Here is a 23,111-nt window from a genome sequence, read left to right as displayed (position 1 = left end):
TTCTCCCGAAGGAGTCAGGGCAATAAGTATCAAAATATAAATGCAAAAGTTAAAAAGAGTTAAAAAGAATGAAATAATTATGCCCAATATAATACAATAATAAAAACTGTGTTAAAACTAAATCCAACACTGCGGCAACCAGGTTTCCTATTTGGCCGAAGAGTCTCGGCCTCGGGCTAAGCAGATTTGGCAGCAAGCTGATCCCGAGCGCCCCTTCCAAAGAGCTGGCGAGGGCGGGTCTCGTCCATCCCTCCCTCCCTCCTTCCTTCCTTCCCTCCCTTCTTCCCAGCGGCCGCCCCCAGTCCAGGCTCCGCTGCCCGAGAACCCGAAGCGATCCGGTCCCGCCGCCTCGGATTCTGCAAGTGGCGCCCGCGGGTGGTGAGTAGCCAAAGCGCGCTTGGTAAGGGAGCGTGGGGGGGGGGGATGTCTTGTCCTTGGGGAGTCTGCGCGGCCGGGCTCTTTAGTGCCCCCCCCTCCCGGTCTCCAGCTCCACGTGGCCTCCTTTGCCCCCCCCCCTTTGCCAAATGAGGCTGTCTGCCTCTGCTCCCCCTCCCTTCGTCATCCGAGCGGCGCGCCTTCGCCTCGCCTCGCCTCGCCAAGGAGGATGACGCGCAAAAGCGCATCAACGGGAAATGGGGAAGGTGGCTTGGGGGGGGGGGCGGAGGGGGGAAGGGCAGGCTTTTCAGCCTCCTCCCCCGCCCTGGAGGGGACTGAAGGAGCGCTGGGTGCTTGTTTCAACCGGGGCTGCTTGAATAAAGTAATCTCAGTTCTGGGGTGGGGGGCCTGGGGGCTGGGAAAAGCTAGTTTGCGAGAAAGGGGAGGGGGTGTCGCGTTTGGCTCCCAGCCTTGCCTTCGCATCCTCGGGTTCAGTTTCTCCCGCGCAAGCTTGGTAGGGATCGCCTTTGCGTCCGTTGGCCGTATGGACGCGTGTTCAGAGGTTGTGTGAAGTCCTCGCGTGAAATACTGGGCATGGTTCAATTGCAATTGGGTGGGCGGGCGGGCGGGTGGTTTCAAGCCCTCCTGATTTCATGAATCTATTTGCCTCTGAAGTTTAGTCAGTAATACAAAGACAATTTGGAAAGGTTTTCTTCTATTTTTTTTTTAAATATTTTCTCCAATTGGGGCATTAACCAACTAAGGCCTCCTTAGCGTTTTCAGAACGAACCAAAGTTGACAAAGGTGAATACAGGTAGTCCTTGATTTACAACAGTTCGTTTAGTGACCATTCCAAGTTAAACGGCATGAAAAAAATGTGACTTATGCCTAGTTTTCACAGGTATAATTTTATTTATAATTATATATTTTTTTGTATTTTTTATATGTTTGCCCTGTTCACCGCCCTGAGTCCTTCGGGAGAAGGGCGGTATACAAATAAAATTATTATTATTATTATTATTATTATTATTATTATTATTATTATTATTATTATTATTATTATTATTATTATTATTATTATTATTATTATTATTACCTTTGCAGCATCCCCATGGTCACGTGATTAAAATTCAGATTAAAATTCTATAAAATATATAGAAATAATTGGCAGGCCCTTGCCATCTTTGCCCCCCAGGGTAAAAATCAAAACACTGGCCTGATTTATAGATTCTTACCCCACTGGGACCAGCAGAGGAGGCATGCTGCAGGCTCCGTTGGCCAAGGAATTCCGGCTTGTGGGGTACAGAATAACAGAGTTGGGAGGGACCTTGGAGGTCTTCTAGTCCAACACCCTGCTAAGGCAGGAGACCCTATACCCTTTGAGATAAGTAGCTGTCCAGTCTCTTCTCAAAAACCTCCAAGGATGGAGCATCCACAACTTCTGGAGGCAAGTCGTTCCACTGATTAGTTGTTCTGACTGTCAGGAAGTTTCTCCTCAATTCCAGGTTGCTTCTCTCCTTGATGAGTTTCCATCCGTTGCTTCTTGTCCTGCCTTCGGCTGCTTTGGAGAATAGGCTGACCCCCTCCTCTTCTTTGGGGCAGCCCCTTAGATAGAGGGCAAAATTCTAAATTCTATTCCTAGAGATTCAGACGTAATGGCAGTAGTGATGGGTGATTATATTAATGATAATACTGTAAAACTCCTGTTTTGTGTTGTCAGACTGCAGCATCTCTCTGACCTTGACTAGTCTTGACAAAGACAAATCGAGCTGTCTACTTCTTGGACAAAAGACCAAGTGGAAATCGGTATGATTTTTTTTTCTTGTTAGCCTCTTAAGAGGATTAGAGATGAGAGGTAAAATTGTTGAGATGGGAAGAAAAGAAGGAAGGAAGGAAGGAAGGAAGGAAGGAAGGAAGGAAGGAATCAGGAAGGATGGATGGATGGAAAGAAAGGAAGGCGAGAGAAGGGAGGGTAGAGAGAAGGGAGGGAGAGAGGAAGGAAAGGAGGGAAGGAAGGAAAGAATGGGAAGGAAGGAAGGTGAGAGAGAAGGGAGGGTACAGAGAAGGAAGGGAGGGAAGAAGGGAGGGAAGAGAGAAGGAAGGAAGGAAGGAAGGAAGGAAGGAAGGAAGGATCTCTCCAGCCACCTGCTGCTTCTCTGCCTTCCTCTTCCCTCCTTCCATTCAGTCCCCAAGAAAAAGAGGAGAGACAGTCTAAGGAGGAACAGACTCTGCTATTTCCCAGGCCATCTTGCTCCTAAATAAGTACAGAAACTTCGCACTTCCTCCAGATAAATCTTGCTGACACTCTATTCCTTGGCATTTAAAAAGCCAACTCTTTCGAACAATCTGGTGCGGATTGGAGAGCCTTTGAAGAGGAGCCTTTCGTTTCTCTAGGCATCCCTTCCTTACATAATCTCTTGACCAAAATTTGGTCTCCTGTCTTTTCTGGAGTCTCTACGGCTCAACCCTGCTAATTTTGGAATGGAACCTGACATGCCAGGGCAGAGCGAGGATAATTTAATCCCTTTGGACAGGACTTGACCTTTGCGTCTTCTTGTTCGGAGGACAGAATTTCTTCATTACATCCATCATTCCTGGCCTGGCAAAATTTATCAAAATAGGCAGAGGGCTTTTTAGTACTCTGATCAGCTTATGTACAAGGGCTCTGTGGCCGAGCCAAAACCCTTGGGTGGTTTTAATAAGAGAAAATCAACGAGGCTGATGGGGGAGCTGTCCAAGGTCCTGATTTCAATAGGCCTTCGCATCCTGATTTGAGATTTTAGTACCGGCAGTCCTCGGCTTAGAACCATTCATTTAGTGACCGGTCACTAGGAATGGTTGTAAGTCAAGGACTACAGGTTGAGTATCCAATTTTGCTTTTGCTTTTCCGAGTCACATTTTTTTAACTGCTACAAAAGTTAGCATAGGATGGTGTAGGTTAAATCAAAACAACATTCATTCATCAAAATCATAGAATCCTAGGGCTGTAAGGGACCTTGGAGGTCTTCCAGTCCAACCCTCTGTCCTAAACCGACCTTCCTTCCTTCCTTCCTTCCTTCCTTCCTTCCTTCCTTCCTTCCTTCCTTCCTTCCTTCCTTCCTTCCTTCCTTCCTTTGATTTTTGAATATTAGCTGAAAGAGGACAGTCATAAGGATATTTCTGATATCTGTCCGGAGTCACTGTGAGTTGGGCGGCCATATCAATTTTCTTAACAAATAACTAAAGTAACGTTTTTGAAAAAGAAAATTGAAATGATAGGGCTGCTGGCTTCTTGCGTCGAGGCAACGTCCTCAGTGCTACGTGTGCTAGCACTGATGCTGCTGCCTAGGTGGGTCATGAAATGTCTGCAAGAAAAGAACCCAGCTCAGAGCTACTGTCTATAAACAGGGAGCGAGTCACACCCGCTAGCCCTGAGGATGGTACCTAGTTGGGTCATGAAACGTCTGCAAGGAAACAGCCAAGCTCAGAAAGCACCAAGGACCCCACAATCCTCCTCCTCCTCCGTAAACCCCACTGGCTTCTAGCACGGATGATGTTACTTAGTTGGGTCACGAAACATCTGCCGGGAAACAATCAAGCTTAGAGCTACTTTACAGAACGAGGGAGCATCCTGGAGATGTCACCTAGTTGGGTAATGCAACACCTGCAAGCCCAGGGAACGCCAAGGCTCTGAGCTGCAGAGATCCCTCCCTCAGTTAGGGCTTTCTTTTGCAAAAGGGTTGATCTTGAGGGCAAGGCTCTTGATGCCAGCACGTTGTGCTCTTTCCCCTTCCCTGCCTTCCCCACCACCCCCCTTGAGGGGCATCCGAGAAGACAAAAGACAGGCGGGCAGCCCAGCCATCCGCCCTCCTGGGCTTCCTTATTGGCGCAAGATCCCAGCCGCCTCGACTGACTTACAGCAACCCAAGGCAGCAGCCAGCCGGCGAGCGGAGCCGGGGAGGGCAGGGAAGGCAGAGGAGGGCGTGTGTAACCAGGGGCGACCGCAGCAACACTTGGCACGGCTCTGGGGAGGAGAGAGAAAGGGAAAGCAGAGCGGAGAGACGGGTTCCCCCCCCCCCGCTCGGTTCCTTTGCAAAAACAAGCAGGGGGGAAAGGAAGCAGAAAGAAAGCGAGCCATTCATTCTCAGCTTGCTGGGTTGGTGTCCTCCTCTCTCTTTGGACTCCTTCCTCCTCCTCCTCCTGTTCTTCCTTTGGGGGGGTTGCAGATAGCTTTCCGCCCCTCCCCCCTCCAGTCCCTTATGGAGCTGAGGGCTGCTTATCATCTGCAGATGCTCCTTTGAAGACCCCCCCAAGAAGGACTTCTCGGAGCCCCTGGATTGCACCACAAGGCTCCCCCCCCCCCCCGGCGGAACCCTCCCCCCCCCGTCCTCTTCTCGGCTGCTGCCAGCTGCCTTCTCTCCTGCGGCTTGTGGGGATCTCGCAGGCAGGCAGGCAGGCAGGAAGGCCGAGTGGGTCCCTCTCCCCCTGGACTTTGCCCCCCTCCCCGCCAGCTTCCTATATGAGTCTTCCACCAGCCCCGGAGAGCCGTCGGGCCCAACCGATGCCTTGCTGAGCCTGGAAGAGCCGTTCGCCACCATGGGCAAGTCGAACAGCAAACTGAAGCCTGACGTTGTGGAGGAGCTAACTAGGAAAACCTACTGTAAGTCTCTCTTTCTTTTGCCTTCTTTTCTCCCATTCCTCCTCCTTATTCCCATGCCCATCCTTCCTTTTCTTTTTTTCTCTTTCCCTCCCTCCCTTCCTCCCTTCCTTCCTTCCTTCCTTCCTTCCTTCCTTCCTTCCTTCCTTCCTTCCTTCCTTCCTATCTTCCTTCCTTCCTTCCCCATCTCCTCTCCTCTCCCCACCAAGCCTTTCCATTTTGCACTTTCCTAGACCTCCAGGAGACCTCTGGGCTCAAGAGACCCCCATTCGTTCCTCTCTTTTCTGGGGTGGGGGTGGGGATGAAGATGCTCTGAGTGTGTGTCTGTGTGTGTGTGTGCGCGCGCGCGTTGTGTTGTGCTGCACCTAGGAACAATTTGGCTCTAGCCAGCCCAGGGCCGAGCCGGCAAAGGAGCAGCCAGGGAGGGGTGCTGCTTTCGTTCCATGGTGCAATGTGCTGCATTGCTTTATGGGGGGGAGGGGGTGTTATTATTGTCAGGGCTGCAGGAAGAGAAGGAAGAAGGAGGCGGGGGCTTCTCTCTCTCTCTCTCTTTCCCAGTGATTCATGCAGCTTCTCGCCCCGAGAATCTGGCACCCCCTTTGGCTTCTCCTGGGGTGGGCGGGGGGGGGGGCTGGCCAGAGCTGGAAAGGAGCCCGGCAGGCAGGCACATGCCGGGGAAGGAAGAGGAGAAGGAGAAGGAGAAAGATGGGGAGAGGTGTAAGGAGAAGGAGGGGAGAAGGAACAGAGGAAGAGCAGGAGAAGGAAGAGGGGGAAAGAGGAGGAGGAGGAGAGGAGGAGAAAGGATAGGAAAGGAGGGATAGGAAAGGAGGAAGAGAGAATAGAGCAGGACCAGACGTGGGGTGGGGGTGAAGGCGGTGATGGCTGCATTTAATTCTTAGGCATTTTCAGCCCTGGGATCGCCTGGACTTCTTCCCATCTTCCCAGCTTTAAATGCTATTTGCAATTTGAAAACGGGGGTGGGGTGGGGAGCTGTCCAGAATCTGGCTAGGGGGAGTGGAAGAGGGAGAAACAGAAGGGGGGGAGGGGCATCCAAAACGCATCCCACGTATTTATTCCATCGATATCCCGCCCTTTATTATTTTCACAAACAACTCGATGCAAAATCCAGTCAAAGAATTCCGTTTTGTTTTTCTCACTTCTCTCTTGAATATTTTTTTCTTCCTCTTTATTGTCTTTTCCTTCCCCGAACACTGGGGGGGGGTTGCAGTCAGGGCCCTCCATTTGGTCAGCAAGTGTGGCTCCCCCCCCCCGAGCAGCTCCCTCCCACCCCCCACCCCCCATTGCATCTACAAAAGTACAAAATGGCTTGGCCAACTTGGATGGGTGTTGCAGCATTAAAGTCCACCTTGACTGGGAGACGTGAATTTTGGGTATTAGATGGCAGAGTTTCTGGCTGGTTTCACGGCTTTGCTCTCCTTCATGCAGGGATCACTTAACCAGGGTCTGTGATGAGAACTGAACTGTGTTTTCTTTGGGTCTGGTTTGGTGTTTGGCTCACTTGCTCGAGTGACCTGGAGCCATTTGGCTTTATAGGAACGTCAGTTGTTTTTTTTTAAAAAGTCACATGCCAACCTTTCTCTGCACAGTTCATTTTAAAGAAAGGAAGAAGTTTCTAGTTCTCACGGTGGTGACTATTTATTTCCACTGGCTTGATCATTTTGTGAGGCTTCAGAAACCAAGAGTATCGTTTTTTCACATCACCTCTCCCCGGGACAGCCGAACCCTTGGCTGTAAAAAACCAAACATTTATCATATTGTTCTCCTTTGTAGGACAGTTTATCCAAACATACTTAATTTCCCCAAATCAGGTGAGCAGAGGCCTGCTTTTCAGAGGGACAGCTTCAGACATCAGCATAATGGACTTCCTCTACCTAAGCGACGTCTCATTCAAAACCACTTCTTTGTATGTTTTAGCCCCCAACCCTCCAATCGTCCTTCTTGCTCTTCCCTTCACTCTTTCTAGAGTCTCAACATCTTTTTTACATTGTGGTGACCAAAACTGGATGCAGAATGGTCTTACTAAGGCCTTATAAAGCGGTACTAACAATTTGTGTGATCTTGATTCTATCCCTCTGTTGATGCATCCTAGGACTGTGTTGGTATTTTTGGCCGCTGCAGCACACTCCTGGCTCCTATTTGAGTGATTGTTGGGATCACTTAAGCTGGAGAAGTGAACTGAATCCCAATGTTGAAGGGGTTTGAGATGGGGAAGGGCTGGCCTCCTTCCTATTAGAATGGAAAGTTATCCAATTTTTATCTTTGTAGTAAGTCGAGGGCTACCTGTAATTTTGGGGAATCTGAAATATGCACGGTCTTGAAAATAATGCACAAGCGATTAGCTCTCAGTATTAGGCAAAATTGTGAGAAATAAGGAGCAAATGTTTTTAATAGGGGCTTTAAAAAAATAAGAATTTTTAATTTGGCAAGCTGAATTTGACATATTTGCGAAAGCGACAACCTGAAAGAGGCAGCCTGTGATGTCCTTCCAGAAATGAGAAATGGGAAGCCAAATGCGTTGCTAACGTGGACAATTTTAAAAACAGCTAAAAGAAAACCACATTTGAAGTCATCCATCCTGCTGGTGAGTTATTTAAAACGTTGCTTTGGCCCACTGGGCTGTGTTTACTACCTGGGCAGTTTAGCTGCTAACCAGCTGATATCAGATCTAGCCAATATTTCCTGGGCAGGAAATTGCTTTGTGGCTGAAAAGTTTTTATAAATGAGGATCGTAGGAACTGGAGCCTGACTTTTGATTTATCGAGCATTGTTTCTCAGTCAAAGGGCGAGGATCAGAAGCCTCCCTGGCGCTCTCTGAGCTTGGATTTTATTTTTATTTTTGGCAGACATTTCATTGCCCAACTAACTACCATCATCAGTGCTAGAAGGGAGAGAGAGCAAACCTCGAAATGGCTAATATAAATATTATTATATAAAAGTAAAAAGTAGAGATTTTATGTTACTACCTTATTCTACTGTGCCAAAAGGAGACGGAAGTCAATGTTTTTCTCCTTCCCTCCCCTCCCCTCCCCTCCCCTCCCCTCTCCTTTTCTTTTCTTTTCTTTTCTTTTCTTTTCTTTTCTTTTCTTTTCTTTTCTTTTCTTTTCTTTTCTTTTCTTTTCTTTTCTTTTCTTTTCTTTTCTTTTCTTTTCTTTCCCTTCCTTTTCCGTTCCTTTCCTTTCCTTATCACCTGAATTACACACAGGTTAGAGTAATAGAAAGATAATAATAGTTCTTCTTCTCCTCCTTCTCTTCCTTCTTCCCTCCACACTAAAAAAATACAACCTTTTGTTTAGTGATCCTTTGAAGTTACAACACCGTAGGAAAAAGTGACTTATGACCCTTTTTCCGCACTTACGACCCTTGCAGCATCCCCAGGGTCATGTGATCAAACGTCGGGTGCTTGGCAGCCGACTCCTCTTTATGACGGTCGCAATGTCCCAGGATCCCCTTTCGCGGCTTTCTGATGAGCGAAGTCAACGGAGGAAGGCAGATTCACTTAATAACTGTGTGGCCAACTTAACGACCGCAGTGATTCGATTAACAATTTCGGCAACGAAGGTCCTAAAGTGGGGCAAAACTCACTTAGCAGCTGTCCTGCAGGACTCTCCTCCGTATTTTGTAGATGTTGGGTTGCGGAATTGGTTTTTGGAAACTGACCCAAGAAATGCATCGGACAGCTTTCTCCCAACTTCCTGATTGACGCGGGAGTTTCGTAGTTTCTGCCAGGATGAGCCGGGAGGCGGTAACGTTTTCCGAAGGAAAGCTGGCACCCGGGTCTCCTTCGTTTGCACACACGGCCACCTTGGTGATGAATATTTATTGCAAATACGATTACTCCTGGTTTGGAGACAGCTCAGAGTGGGGCATAATAAAATCCGTCTTCAGGAAAAAGAAAAAAAAACAATGATAAGAACGGTCATAAAACCAAGGCCCATAAAAGAGAGCCATAAAACTCCATGTAGCACAACAGGAGCTCAGTTTTACAAGGCCCGGCCTCATTTTTTAGATCAAGGTGGCTCTGGAAATTTTGTAGTTTCGAACCTGCTGATTTCTCTCCTGTGTTTCAATGTCTTGGCTTCTTGGGAGTGGAACGTTTTTTGAAATTTGCTAGTCTTTGGTCCTGAATATATCTATGCCTCCTCCTCCTCCCCCTGGGATGCTGCAGCCATTTAACAGAGTTGGAAGGGACCTTGAAGGTCTTCTAGTCTAACCCCCTGCCCAAGGCAGGAGACCCTATGCCATCTCAGACAAGTGGCTGTCCAGTCTTCTTCAAAGCGTCCAGTGATGGAGCACCGACAACTTCTGGTGGCAAAGTCCACTGATTAACTGTTCTCACTGTTATGAAATTTCTCCTTAATTCCAGGTTGCTTCTGTCCTTGGTGAGTTTCCATCCGTTGCTTCTTGTCCTGCCTTTCAGGTGCTTTGCAGATCAAATGAACCCTCTCTTCTTTGCGGCAGCCTCTCAAATTTTGGAAGGCTGCTATTGTGTCACCTCCTGATCCTTCCCTTGGTTAGGCTAGTTATATCCAACTGTTCATCACAGGCTTTAGCCCACAGTCCCCTGATCATCTTTGTTGCTCTTCTCTGCCCTCTTTCCAGAGTCTCAACATCTTTTTTATAATATGGTGAGCAAAACTGGATGCCATGTGCCAAATGTGGTCTTGCCAAGGCTCTCTAAAGCCCTGCTAACACTTCACGTGATCTTGATGCTGCAATGGCCATAAATGCCAGGATCAATCCTAAGTAGCTTTTTCTTAGTGTTGTCGTAACTTCGAAATGAAGTTCACTCAGTGCATGGTTACAAAGCAAGGACTAGCTAAGGAAGATGACTAGCAAGGTCGGAGTTGACTTTCCTGTCCCTGCAGGTCCTCGGTTTGAAGCCCTGAGCGCGTCTCCTCCTCTCCTTTCCAGCCATGGCTTTATTCTGCCCCTCGCCTTACAGAAAAAACGAGCAAGGGAAAAACTCGGCTTTCTTCCTCCAGAAAAGCTGTTCAGTTTCGGTGTCTCAACCTGGCTACGTGCCACGGCAAACTTGTGTGGGCCGGCTGGCTGTTTTCCTTCGAATTGCCAAGGAAAAAAAAACCATAATAAAAGCTTGTAAATATGAATTGTTGGCAAAAAGGACCCAGCAGGCTTTTGTTGAGTTCCTCGAGGACGATCAGGGCAGAAATGGGAAGAAACATCTCCCAAAGACCATCTGCTGAGACTGGACTATGGGCTCTGATGCTAGGGGGTTGGACTAGAAGACCTCCAAGGTCCCTTCTGTATGTCTCTTATCTAACCCTTCCCTGGCAACGTCTCCTTGCGCCCTCACCCAGGGTCTTTCCCACAGACCGTGGCAGCAGAGGACCCTCCCGCTCCATCGGAGTGTGCAACTTCTATAGCACAGGCAGTCCCCAACTTACAACAGCTCGTTTAGTGACTATTCAAAGTTACAACGGCACGGGAAAAATGACCTATCATAGTTTTTCACCCTTAGGGCCGTTGCAGCATCCCCAGGGTCACACGATCAAAATTCAGGCCCTTGGGCAACCGTCCCATATTTACGACGGTCGCAGCATCCCCTTTTGCGACCTGCCAAGCCAAGTCAATGGGGGGGGCAAGCCAGATTCGTTTAACGACCATGTGACTCAACAGCTGCAACGGTTTGCTTAACAGCCGTGGCAGGCAAGGTGGTAAAATGGGGGCCAAACTCACTTAAGAACTGTCTCGCTTAGTAGTGGAAATTTGGGGTTCAGTTGTGGTCGTAAAGCGAGGACTACCTGGACTTTGGAGCAAACCAATCCTGGCAGCCTTGCTGAGATGTAAGTAACCGCGACCATTTAACCCCCTTTCCAAAATAAGCGTATTGGCTGATTTTTTCCATCTGGGGCTGGCGGTGGTCAAAGGCAACATTTGCCTCTTAAATTTCATCTAAACGACATCAAAAAGTACCCCCAGAACTGATTCAAAACCGGGAGGGTGAAACATTCCCCTCCACCCCCCCACCCCAGCCAGGGCATCAGTTTAGCCCTGGCTTCAGGAAAAAAAAGAGAGATTTTTTTTGTAACCGCTCCAAGTTTATTTCCTGACTGTGTTCTGCAAGATATTAGCGATAAATTATAGCTTTTATTCAATCTCCTTGCTATTTTTATAACTTCTGGGACAATGTTCCATTTGCCAAGGCAGCTGCATAATTCAGAATTCGGAGATTATGCCAAATGACGGTTATGGCTGTGAACTCGCGCAATCGGTAAACTCTGCTTTCCAATTTTCTAAGAAATCTTCCTTTACTGTACTAATAACAGTTCGCTCCCTATGGATTGACTTGGCATCACCTCTGGGTGTGTTCACACAACGAATCTGTACAGGGGTTCATTCACACGGCAAGCGATGCTGGGATAGTGTTTCTGGCTTGGCGTCTTATGGGAGTCTAGTGTGTTGGGTTAGCTAGCCCATCTTTCTGCAGCTGTGTGTGTTGCGCAAAATAATTGTCCCTTATGTACTGCTAGACTTTAAAGATTGCCTAACTCATTTTATCTGAGGAGCCTCACCACGTCCTCTTCTAGGCCTGTCCAACCTGGAGATGAGTTTCTTGAGCAGAAAATTAAGTTTGGGTGGAGAACAGCATTGATAGTGAGACTGTCTGACATATAAAAAGTCCAAGATTTAAACCATGGTGGGGTAGAGTTGGAAAAGAAGGTTTTTTTGGAACATCTGGAGAACTTTAATGGAAGCGGATGGATGCCAAAGTGTGACTTGTAGAAGGGACCTTTCCAGGCTGTTTTTCCACCAGAGATCAGAAAGTTGTCGATCCTTTAAATCAGTTGACTGAATTTGTTGGGTGGACAACCAATAACTCTGTAGATCTAAAACTTTCAGTATCTGTCAGTTTTGGTCCTCCTATTAAGGGGCTTCTAAGTTTTCTCCACCATTTTGGAAGTTCAGATCCCCCATCCCGATCAGAGATGGACTGTTTCACCACCTTTTGGACGTCTTCTGTTCATTCGGGTTGATTCTCTTCTGTCAATTCCGTTCTCTGAAAGCTACCATCAACCACCTCCATTAAATATATTTAATTGCCTCTGAAGACATCTTAATTGCAATTAGCAATTTGCCCGAGAGCCTTTTGCAAGACAAGTGGCAACTAGAAGTTGCAGATTTAGGAACCAAATCTTTACAGGATGGCAAGGGAGAGAAATTGTTTTTCTGAGAGAGAGCTATAAACTTAAAATCGAAGTTTCTTATCCCTGACTCATGCAAGTTTTCGCGAGCCAAAAACCTTGTCAGCTGAGCCAGTAACACAAACTTATTCTCTGTTTACTCAGCAAGTTATACATGTTTAGTACAGTTGAATACATATGTACCTTCTGTTAATTAGTTGGACATGCTAAAATTAATTCTCAGCAATAAGCTGATTATCAATGAAACTATTTGGGGGAATCTCTTGATGCACAAAATCTTAAGCTAAATCAATTGGCTGGTTTTCAGATACACACTCACTGGCAAAAAGGGAACCACATTGAAGCTAACCAGCCTTGACTTGCTGGAGTTTGTGTACATTCAGCATATTTCTGCATGCCGGGAGAAGCAGAAGAAAAATAGATTTGTTGAAATCTGTCTTGCGAATCCTCAAAAGATTTTTGTTCCCTTTTAATTTTTGACCTTAAGCCTCAAGGTGCTCGAGAACAGCTCATTAGGCAGGTTGGCAAAATTAATTATTTCAAATGAGATCGTCAGACTCTTCTGTAAATAGAATTAGGGAGATGAATGTGGGAGGGTTATAAGAATTCCAGCCGCTGAATTCTTGTCAAGTTAGACCATTTGATCCCTCCAAGGCATCGGACAGAGTGTTTCTTACTTCTTTTGAACAGTTTTTCCAGGATTCAGCAAGGTGGAAAGACTTTTTACTGACAGGAGATGAACTTGCATTTTGGCTGTTTGTGACACCATCTCCACTGCAGTCTTTCAGTTTTTCTTTCATTCCTTTTACTGTGGGAAGTGGTGGAGGAGATCGCTTATTACTGTGTTATGTCACATCTCTTTCTCCTCGGCTGCTGCTGCCAAAGAACCCCTGGGGTTCTTCTTCAGCTCTGACTGGATGGGGGGAATGGAAGGATTTACACTGAGGACACAGATAAACCTCCAAGTGGCTTCAGTGGCTCTCTGAAATGACCAGCCGTCTGCAAGGAGTATAAATCCTTCCATTCTGAAGGAGCTGAAGAAGCTTCTTGGGTAAGAAGCGAAACATCTTCAAACAAAAAACAACAAAGTCCAGTTGCTCTTGAAAAAGCATATTTGGGACATTTTTGTCCATCTATCAAGTCCTCCCTGAGGACCTGGTATAGGCAGACGTGGACGTTTGACGGTGTTCAAGGTATCATGGCAAAATGTAAGCTGGTCTTAATTGTCATCCTAAGTCAAGGACTACCCGTATGTAGTAGAATTTTTTTTGTTCCCTCTTAGGAAGCACCAAAACCTCACAGGAGTTAAAAATCTGCTGCTGGAATGGATGATTTGTTTCTCATTTCTCACCGTTGGCCTTTTTAATGTTTAACCGGAACAGTTGGAAATTTTAAGCGGTAAACCATTAGAGCAAAGCCGAGGGGAAATCTGAATATAATTGGAAAATGCATCTGGAAATGACAAGGCTGCAGTGTTCATTAGCCCTCTGAATTATAAATTTGCAGCTGGCCTCATTTGCTTGCAAATTTTGCTTTGATATTTTGAGAAAGGCACAAATGCAATTGCCTCAGAGGTGTTTGGGCCAGAGTGGATCAATGGCTAAATATTTAGTTCCCAGGCTGGTAATGTTTGACTGGAAAGCTTAAAATATTGCCCCTTGATTTAGGGCAGAGAGAGAGACAGACAGACAGACAGAGGGACAGACAGAGAGAATTGCTGTTTAGTGTGCCGCAGTTTTTTTGAAATTCAGAAAAAGCATGTACATTTGGCATCTTGCCAAAGTCCTGCATCGATAATTAGCTGTTCCTTTTTGAGCTTTGCAGCAAAATCTTGGCACACCAGCCATCGCCATGTGGTATTTGGGGGCTGCTGCCTCAGCTACGGAAAAGAGCCAGATTTTTTCCAAGCACCAAGTCCCATTTTGATAAACTTACTTAAGTTTCAAAATCCCGATCAACTCATTTCACTGAAGCGGAATAAGATTGAGACTGGGCTAAGCTGACAAGGTTTGCAGTTGAAGCTACAACATAATATATCTTTTCAACGCAGATAGTTGTCGACTTACCACAATTTGTTTAGTGACCATTTGGCACTGAATGGCACTGAAAAAAAAGTGAATCACAACCAGCCTGTTGCAACATCCCTACAGTCATGTGATCAAAATTTGGGTGCTTGACAACCTGTACATATTTACAATGGTTGCAGGGTGCCGGGTTCAAGTTTATCACCATTTGCGACCTTCTCAACCAGCTTCCAACATGAAAAGTCCACTTGCTTAACAACCACATGCGCCACGGAACAACTGAAGTGATTTGCTTAACTGTAGCCAAAAAAAAAAAAGATAATAAAATTGAATGCAACTCATTTAACAACCGTGTTGCTTAAGCAATGGAAATTCTGCTCCCAGTTCTCGTAAATCGAGGACTATCTGTAGCCCTTCCCAGTCCATACCTCTCTCCCCAAAATACTAAGTTTGCCCAGTTTTTCAGAGCCTGCCTTGCTGACCTTGGATTTAAAAAATCGGTTTGAGGGTTGAACACAGTTAGTTTGCGCTGCCGGGCAAAGCTGGCTTAGAACAAGACTGCAAGCAGTGAACGCTTTTAAAACGTTGTGAGCTCTCTAAAACAGAAGCAGAAGCCTGCAAAGTCTCTCTCTCTCTCTCTCTCTCTTTTTTAAAATGCTTCCATTTTCTTTCTTCTAGCAGCTTGGGATCGATTCCTTTAATTCAATTCGCGTTCTCGAAAGATCAGTTATCAAAGAGCCGTAGCCATTTGCGAAATCACCCCAGATCGATTCAGACGTCTGGAACACCCTGCGGTTGCTTTGGCGATCTGATTGACAGCAAGACCGGGGGTGGGGGGGGCAGTGCAGTGTGACACCTTTTGAAGGTAGTCCTTGAATTACGACCAGAGTCGAGCCCAAAACTTCCATTGCTAAGCGAGAAAGTTGTGAAGGAATTTCTGCCCCATTTTGCGACTAGGTTTATTAGTAATTGACGGCGCCAAGGATGGAAGATTCTTCTCTTCGCAGACGATCTTTGCTAATTGGGTGAAGAAGCGTTCCAGTGGAGAGCAGTTACGTCTCTCCCTAAATGTGTGAATAAGTTAAGAGTTGAGGGCTTTTGAAAACTGAACTGAAGTGCATGAATGTACGAAGTCCTCCATAAATACTTCTTCTTTTTCTCTTTTTCAGTCACGGAGAAGGAAGTCCAGCAATGGTGAGTGCCCCATGTTATTTCAGATTCCAAGGAGAATTATTGGACCAAAGAGTAAAGACTTTCTTTCCGTGCCGTTGTAATGTCGAACGGTCACTAAGCAGATTGCTATAAATCGAGGACTGGGTCTACTGAAAGTCTTACTTTCAACTGACTTTACTGAATTAGGGAAATGTTGGTTGTTCGGACATGGGGTGAGAGGGGGGCTCAAGACATTCTTGCCTTTCTGGACCCCGACTTGGAAAGCAGCCAGCTCGGTCACCTTGTAGAAACATTGGTCCATTCACGTCTCTGGTTGCAGGTATAAAGGCTTCATTAAGGACTGCCCGAGTGGACAGTTGGACGCAGCCGGATTTCAGAAAATCTACAAGCAATTTTTCCCGTTTGGTGACCCAACCAAGTTTGCAACGTTTGTTTTTAATGTTTTTGACGAAAACAAAGTGAGTTTTCCTTCCTTCCTTCCTTCCTTCCTTCCTTCCTTCCTTCCTTCCTTCCTTCCTTTCTTCCCTCCCTCCTTCCTTCCTTCCTTCCTTCCTTCCTTCCTTCCTTCCTTCCCTCCCTCCCTCCCTCCCTCCCTCCCTCCCTTCCTTCCTTCCTTCCTTCCTTCCTTCCTTCCTTCCTTCCTTCCTTCCTCCCTGTGATGGTCGTAACTGCAAGGACTGAGTTACTTGTTTCTGTGCCATCCCAACAGTCCCTAAGCGAACAGCCATAAATAGAGGACTATCTGCAGTGGCACTTTAAACAGCTTTCTCTAAATGTCAGCATTTCCCTTTTTTTCTCAGGATGGAAGAATCGAGTTTTCCGAATTTATCCAGGCTCTTTCAGTCACCTCCCGGGGAACTCTGGATGAGAAACTGCGGTGTAAGCCATCCAATCCCTTACGTTCTTCCATGACAATTTATTTCCTTGTATCCTGATTGGACAACCATTTGCCCGGCATGATATAGGATCTCCTGCCTGAGCGGGGGGGTGGGGGGGGTTGGACTAGAAGACCTCTAAGGTGCCTTCCGACTCTGTTATTCTCTATTAGGGCTACTTGGTTTAATTTATTTTGATTTTTGTATGTTATGTGTTGTATATAGTCTTTTAATCGCCCTGTACACCGCCCCGAGTCCTTCGGGAGAGGGGCGGTATATAAATCCAAATAATAAATAAATAAATAATATTCCGCATATCTCGGAAATGGTGGGAGATATTTTGGCTGAGCCTTAACAGGCCTTTCCGGAGGTCTTTCCTTGCAAACTGCAGCCAGTTGCTTTCTTTCTCCCCCCCCTCTCCCCCCCCCCCCCGCTGCTTTTCAGGGGCCTTTAAACTGTATGACCTGGATAATGATGGCTACATCACAAGAACCGAGATGCTGGACATTGTAGATGCTATTTACCAGATGGTGGTGAGTATATGACAAGGGTTTGTTACCTCTGGAATGAGACGCACTGGCGGGAAGTGGCCGGTTCTGTCCTGCCGTTCAGATGGCCAGGATTTCTGTGTGCAACGGTCATAACTTCTAACAGTCACTAAACGGTTGCAAGTCAAGGACTTGCCTGCAGTGGGGGCAGACTTCCATGGGGTCTTGAGAAGAAAGGCGGGCAACGGAGGCCCACCTTGCATCTTGGGGAAGAAAGTCCCCCAGACAATGAAGTTGAGTTTCTGTAACGTACTGAACCCCAAATTAGCTTCTTCAGCTACAGGCCAGGCCAACTGCACCCCGATCTAGTTTCCGTTGGTCAGTTGGCTCGAGTATCTCCCTCGAGTTTGTTGAGTCCACCAGAGTTCACGGAATCGCATCGAGGGGGTTGTGTGTGTCTCAGGGCTGCTTCATCCTCACTTTCTTTGGCCAGGGTAACACGGTGGAGCTGCCAGAAGAGGAGAACACCCCGGAGAAGAGGGTGGACAGGATCTTTGCCATGATGGACAAAGTGAGTCTTCTTCTCCTCCATCTTGCTTGGCTACCAGCAGGAGGTGGCCGTTTTGCTTCGTTCGGATCCACATTCTTAAGACAGCCTTAAGTTTCCAAGGTTGAAAAGTATTCAGGTGCTGAGCTAGAAGGCAGGAGGCTGTGAGTTCCAGTCCTCCCTTTGGCAGGAAACCTGGCTGGGTGATTTTGGGCCAGACGCTCATTCACCACCTGACCCACCTCACAGTTGGTGGTTGGAAACTAGGATGCAGGGATATATTAAGTATGTTTGCTGCCTTGAGTTGACCAAACATGTCTGTCTGTCTGTGTGTGTATGTATGTGTGGATAGATAGATAGATAGATAGATAGATAGATAGATAGATAGATAGACAGATAGACAGATAGACAGATAGACAGATAGACAGATAGACAGGATGGATAGATGATAGATAGATAATAGATAGATAGGATGGATGGATAGATAGATGATAGATAGATAGATAGATAGATAGATAGATAGATAGATAGGATGGATAGATGATATATAGATAATAGATAGATAGAATGGATGGATAGATGATAGATAGATAGATAATAGGATGGATGGATAGATGATAAATAATAGGGATAGATAGATAGATAGATAGATAGATAGATAGATAGATAGATAGATGATAGGATGGATGGATGGATAGATGATAGATAATAGATAAATAATAGGCATAGATAGTTGATAGACAGACAGACAGATAGACAGATGAAGAGAGAGAGAGAGAGAAATATAATAATAATAATATTAACACATACAGGAGATTTAATCCTGTGTATTGACTGTTTTTTTGAGTCCCCGTTCACTGCTCTCATGAACTGATCTATGAGCTACCTCATTAATTCAGCACCAAGAAGGGGGGGTATGGACTAGATGACCTCTTAGGACCTTCTCCGAGAGCCCCCTGCCTTCCCTTACATCTGATTCTCCTTTTCTTCCAGAATGCCGACGGGAAACTAACGTTGCAGGAGTTCCAGGAGGGCTCCAAAGCCGACCCTTCCATCGTCCAGGCCCTCTCCCTGTATGATGGGCTGGTATAGCCCACAAGCTGTGCTTTGGTGAGCATCTGCGTTTCCAGGGCAGGAGATGATGGAGACCTCCTTGCTTCAGCCTCTCAACGTCCCGTTTAAATAAGAAAAATGACCCCCCCCCTTCAAAAACTCCTCACGAGGCTTAGATGCACAATCGTTTTTACTGATTTGACTTGACTTGACTACCATCTCATTTATGTGACTTCCTTCCTTCCTTCCTTCCTTCCTTCCTTCCTTCCTTCCTTTCTTCCTTCCTTCCTTCCATCTATTTTTATGGCCGCTGTCTCAAACCAGGCGAGTAAAAGACTAAATAATTCATTCCTAAAAAGATACCAAAGGGAGGAATATGAATGATATCAATATACAAAATAGCAAGGTCCATCAAATCGAAGGAGCTTCCGGCTTTTAATCAGCCCTTCCTTTTCTGCCTTCTCTTTTCCAGGCATTTGGAGAAGACCTTCTTCCAGTGACATCAAGCTGCCCACCCCCACCACCCCCACAACAAGACCCTCGCCGGAGGTTACTCTTCTGTTACTCGCGAGCAAGGGGCCCGTTCCAAGTTCGACCTCAGCCTCCACAATCTCCTGCTTGGAATCGCCACCATTGGCCCATCGGCTGCTTTGATTATCATCCTTTTAAAAGAGAGACAGACGGAGAAGGGCGAGCGAGGGGTGGGAATCATTCATCGGATGGAGGCGGTTCGCGCACATTTCCCTCCCCCCCCTTTGTGTTTTGTTTGGAATGAACTTGAGATTTCCTATTTCTTCCCTGGGGGGCGGTGGCAGCGGGATTGAAGAGTCCGAGAGGCCGCTGTTAGATCGGATGGGAAAAGTAGGGAGGGGGAAGTACAGGGGGGAGGGTCAAGGGCTTAAGCAAAAAAAAAAAAAAAATAAGGATCAAAATCAGTTTGAAAACTCATTTTCTCCATATCATCTGGATTTTGCATGGCTCCGGGTGGGGGTGGGGGCAGGTCTGCATGTACAAAGACCCTTTTTACGTTTGGAGCGACACACGGACTGCCTCACCCCTCCTTTGGATATGATTTGCCTCTGTGTGTGTGTGTGTGTGTGTGTGTGTGAGACAAACTTGCGGTGTTTCTCTTTGCGACCGCCACCTATTTATTTGACTCTTTCCTACTGGGTTGTCACCGAAGGATCAAACACCAAAAAGGGGGGTGGCGGCAGGGGTCTTTTGTTTTTTCCTTCGCAGGAGAAATTTAAGCCAAAAAGAAAAAAAAAACATTTCTTTTTTTTTGCCCTGAATCTGTAATCACGCACACTGCAGCCTGGCTGAAGTTGGAGGGGGTAAATTCCGGAACCCCCCCCCTTTTTTTGTCTCTTTGTCTTTATTTTTTGTTGTCGTCATTTTGTCCATCACAATTGTTCTGTGATGCTTCACTTTTGGTGTGTGTGTGGGGGGGTTTAGGGTTGGGAGGTCATGCATCCTCACCTTGCTTGAAAGAGCTTTAATGCTCAGATCTCCGATCTCACAAACTTCCACGCCTGCATATTAAAAAAAAAGGAAAAAGGAGCCTTATTTCTTATTTCTTTTACTTTTTTTGAACAGCTGTGCAAAACAGAAATCTTTTTTGTTTGTTTTAAATGGACTACCTTACATTAGGGTCAATATGAAAAATAACGCAATGAAATTAAGACTTCACGGACAACCCTTTAACCTGGATCGTTCAAGTTTATGCTACAGCCACGGACACAGATGAGGAGGTTGATATGATCAATTTTGATTAGAAATTGATAGAACATGCAGGCTTGATCAGACTGCAACAGCAAAGTTAAACTCAAAACAGAAAAATATAACTAAATGTGGCTTGTTATTCCATTCTGCCGTGCTTCTTTCCATATTGAGAATATAATACCTCATTGAACCACTAGGAGGCAGTAGTTCCTATTATATTGTCCTGTTTTCAATACTGTACTGAGACTGAGTTTATAGCAATCCTTACAAAATACTGCCCTGGTGGCTCAAATTAGGTACTGTATGCATTCAAATTGCAACAAGGCAATATAATGGAATCTATAGGAAATATTGCCCCCTGGTGGTTCAATTGGGTACACCACTGACATGGAATATAGGGAAATGGAATGGAATTTAAAGGACAACTTGCCCCCTTATGGCTCAATCTATGTATTGCACGTACAAAGAAGAACAGGATAGTCTAATATTGTACAATTACAATGGGATTGTAATACCATGGTAAGCCATCAGGGAAACACACACCCCCCGCCGCTTTGCAATACATTTTCCTGCATTCCCCAGATGCTCTGCAGAGATGCTAAACCGTTTTAAGAAAGCATTTTTAATTAGATTTCTTACTTTCAGTTTCAGCAATTTACCTAGAAATCAATAGGAGTCGAAAACAGGCTGAATTGGGTTCTGGTAGAATAAGGGCTAATCATTTAGAGAAATATGAAACTATTGCAATGGTGTTGCAATAAAGTTTGTTTGATCTATTGATTTATTTTGTCTAAAAATGAAAAGTGAAAGTAAACAATACCTACAAAAGCTTTGATACATTTCTCCAAATGGCGAACAAGTATAGAATGCCCCCTTTGGAACATAGCAGATGGTGTTTCACATCAAGCACGTAGTGCCCCCTCGTGGCTCAGCTGGGTACTGCATTTCTCTGATTAAATAGGGCAAGTTTTAATAATGTAGGAAATGATGCCATTTATTGGCTGACATGTAATGGCAGGGCAAGGTAATGAATCTCTAGGACGGTGTTCCTCAATCTTGGCAATTTTAAGATCAGTGGACTTCAACTCCCAGAATTCCCCAGTTGGCATGTTTTAAGATGTGTGGACTTCAGTTCCCCTCAATTTCACAGCTAGGAATTCTGGGAGTTGAAGTCCATACATCTTAAAGCAGAATAGACCCTTTGGATGGAGGCTTTGCAAAACAGAGAAGACGGAAAGATGGAAGAATACAGAATAACAGTTGGAAGGGACCTTGGAGGTCTTCTAGTCCAACCCACTGCTCAAGCAGGAGACCCTATAACATTTCAGACAAATGGCTGTCCAGTCTCTTCTTTAAAACCTTCAGTGATGGAGGACCCAAAACGCCTGGAGGAAAGCCGTTAGTTGTTCTCACTCTCGGAAACCTTCTCCTTAATTCCAGGTTGCTTCTCTCTTTGATGAGTTCCCACCTGTTGCTTCTTGTTCTGCCTTTCGGTGCTTTGGAGAAGAGGTGGACCCCCCCTCTTCTTTGTGGCAGCCCCCCAAATATTGGAACACGGCTATCATGTCCCCCCTCGTCCTTCTCTTCATTAAACTAGACATGCCCAGTTCCTTCAGTCGTTCATCGTGCACTTAGCCTCCAAACCCAACCAGTAAAAAAAAACCCAGTCGCTTCTGCTTGTTGCTGGCTAAAATTCTTTCTCGAAGCATCAAGTTATTCCAGTTACTTTATAACCTAACGGTGCTGAATTCCAGCAGAAGAACCTGGAATATGGACAGGTCTGACAGGTCCGGAAAAAGGGAGAAATGTCCAGTCTGCTCAGACCCTTGGACCCCAGGCAGCTGACCCTCTGTTGCAATGAGACCTTATCTCTTCCCGACTGGTCACGAGGTATAGATCCGTCAAGAGACGGGCCAAATTCTTCTCCCCACCTGGCTGCTGTGTGGGATGGCGCAAGAGTTAAAATAATAACTAGGGCAGGGTTTGTTTCCCCCCCCCCTTTTGGCTGTGGTTCATCTGGCTTAATTTGGCCCCCAAACTGTTGGCGAGGTTTAAATAACTCAGTCTCCCCACTTGAAACTAGCCAGGATGGTGACCACAAGGCCAGAGGAACGGGTGGTTGCTGAGGTTGGACTGTGTCCATCCTAGCTCCTCCTCCTTAAACAACTGCAGGGGGGGGGGTATATATTCTGGGATGGCTCAAAGCACAGAGATTTGGTGAGGAGCCCCGGGCTTTAATCTGCAGCTGATTTGTTTTTTTGCAGGCGAAACACGGTAAGTGTCTGTGCAAAAAATGGGGGGGGGGATAAACCTTTTAACGAAGTTGCAAAAAACTTCTAAAGAAGTTTGGAAGAGTTTTAAGAAGGATTCAGGAGAAAGCATGAGCGTCTGATTTAAGGGGCCTGATGATTAGAAAGCAGAGAATATGACGAGAAGGAAGCCACACTATAAATAGAGAGGATAAAATATAAATGCATGCATAACGGATGCAATGAAGATCAGAAACTAACTATTATATATTTTTTTTAGATAAGTAGATTAGAAAAAGAAGAATATTATGATGTAACTTTAGAAAGAGAGATTCAAATATAAGCGTGAAGAATATCAGGAGCCACTTCTTGGTATATTTTTTTCTTCTTTTTCCATTTTTCTTCATCTTTTCCTGCCCTTTTTAATTTCTTTTTCTTTGTTCTTCCTCCTTTCACGATACGTTTTTCATCTTTGATTTTCAATTTGTATCTCTCCCCCCCCCCCTCTTTTCCTCCTCTCTTTATTTATTTCCTACAGGCCAACTTATCCCGTTTCCTCCCTTCCTTTTTCTAATTTTCCGCACCTGTTGAACAAAACTCTATTTATGGTTTTGAAAGAGAGAGAAACTGGCAGAACAAACGGAAAAGCCGAAAATTCTCTGTGCCCCAAGTTTTAAACAGGAGACCGTAGCCGGCAACTTGCCCGGAATAAATAAATAAATTGCTCTTTTGTACAAGGGAACTGAAAGTACAAGCTGGGGTTGTCTAAAGTAGCCAGTGGACAA

General features: G+C 45.8%; 1 protein-coding gene across 2 annotated transcripts; it reads left to right on the top strand.

Annotated features, from left to right (window-relative positions):
- The first annotated feature begins 253 nt into the window (after window positions 1–253).
- On the top strand, window positions 254–19,885 carry NCS1 (neuronal calcium sensor 1). Of its 2 annotated transcripts, none has more exons than XM_081339439.1 (10): window positions 254–400; window positions 2,096–2,181; window positions 4,890–5,014; window positions 15,389–15,413; window positions 15,712–15,850; window positions 16,193–16,271; window positions 16,712–16,800; window positions 17,249–17,326; window positions 18,296–18,412; window positions 18,828–19,885. In XM_081339439.1, the coding sequence occupies exons 3-9, from the start codon at window positions 4,951–4,953 to the stop codon at window positions 18,392–18,394; spliced, it is 573 nt and encodes a 190-aa protein (XP_081195565.1). In that variant the 5' UTR covers window positions 254–400; window positions 2,096–2,181; window positions 4,890–4,950; the 3' UTR covers window positions 18,395–18,412; window positions 18,828–19,885. The 2 variants fall into 2 exon arrangements, with proteins under 2 accessions (XP_081195565.1, XP_081195566.1); XM_081339440.1 differs by having other exon boundaries at window positions 275–378.
- The last annotated feature ends 3,226 nt before the right edge of the window (window positions 19,886–23,111 follow it).

The sequence above is a fragment of the Vipera berus genome (genome assembly GCF_964194415.1).
Source record: "Vipera berus genome assembly, chromosome: 15".
Lineage (NCBI taxonomy): Eukaryota > Metazoa > Chordata > Lepidosauria > Squamata > Viperidae > Vipera > Vipera berus.
The sequence above is the reverse complement of the archived record's forward strand: the minus strand, read 5'-3'. Positions and strand labels throughout refer to the sequence as shown.

What these genes read in the sequence shown, in the direction of transcription:
- NCS1 (XM_081339439.1), top strand. Translation starts at nt 4,951, where the DNA reads ATGGGCAAGTCGAACAGCAAACTGAAGCCTGACGTTGTGGAGGAGCTA. An exon ending in GAGAAGGAAGTCCAGCAATG is followed by an intron (nt 15,414 to 15,711) that starts GTGAGTGCCCCA and finishes CTCTGGTTGCAG; the next exon opens with GTATAAAGGCTTCATTAAGG. An exon ending in TCTTTGCCATGATGGACAAA is followed by an intron (nt 17,327 to 18,295) that starts GTGAGTCTTCTT and finishes CTTTTCTTCCAG; the next exon opens with AATGCCGACGGGAAACTAAC.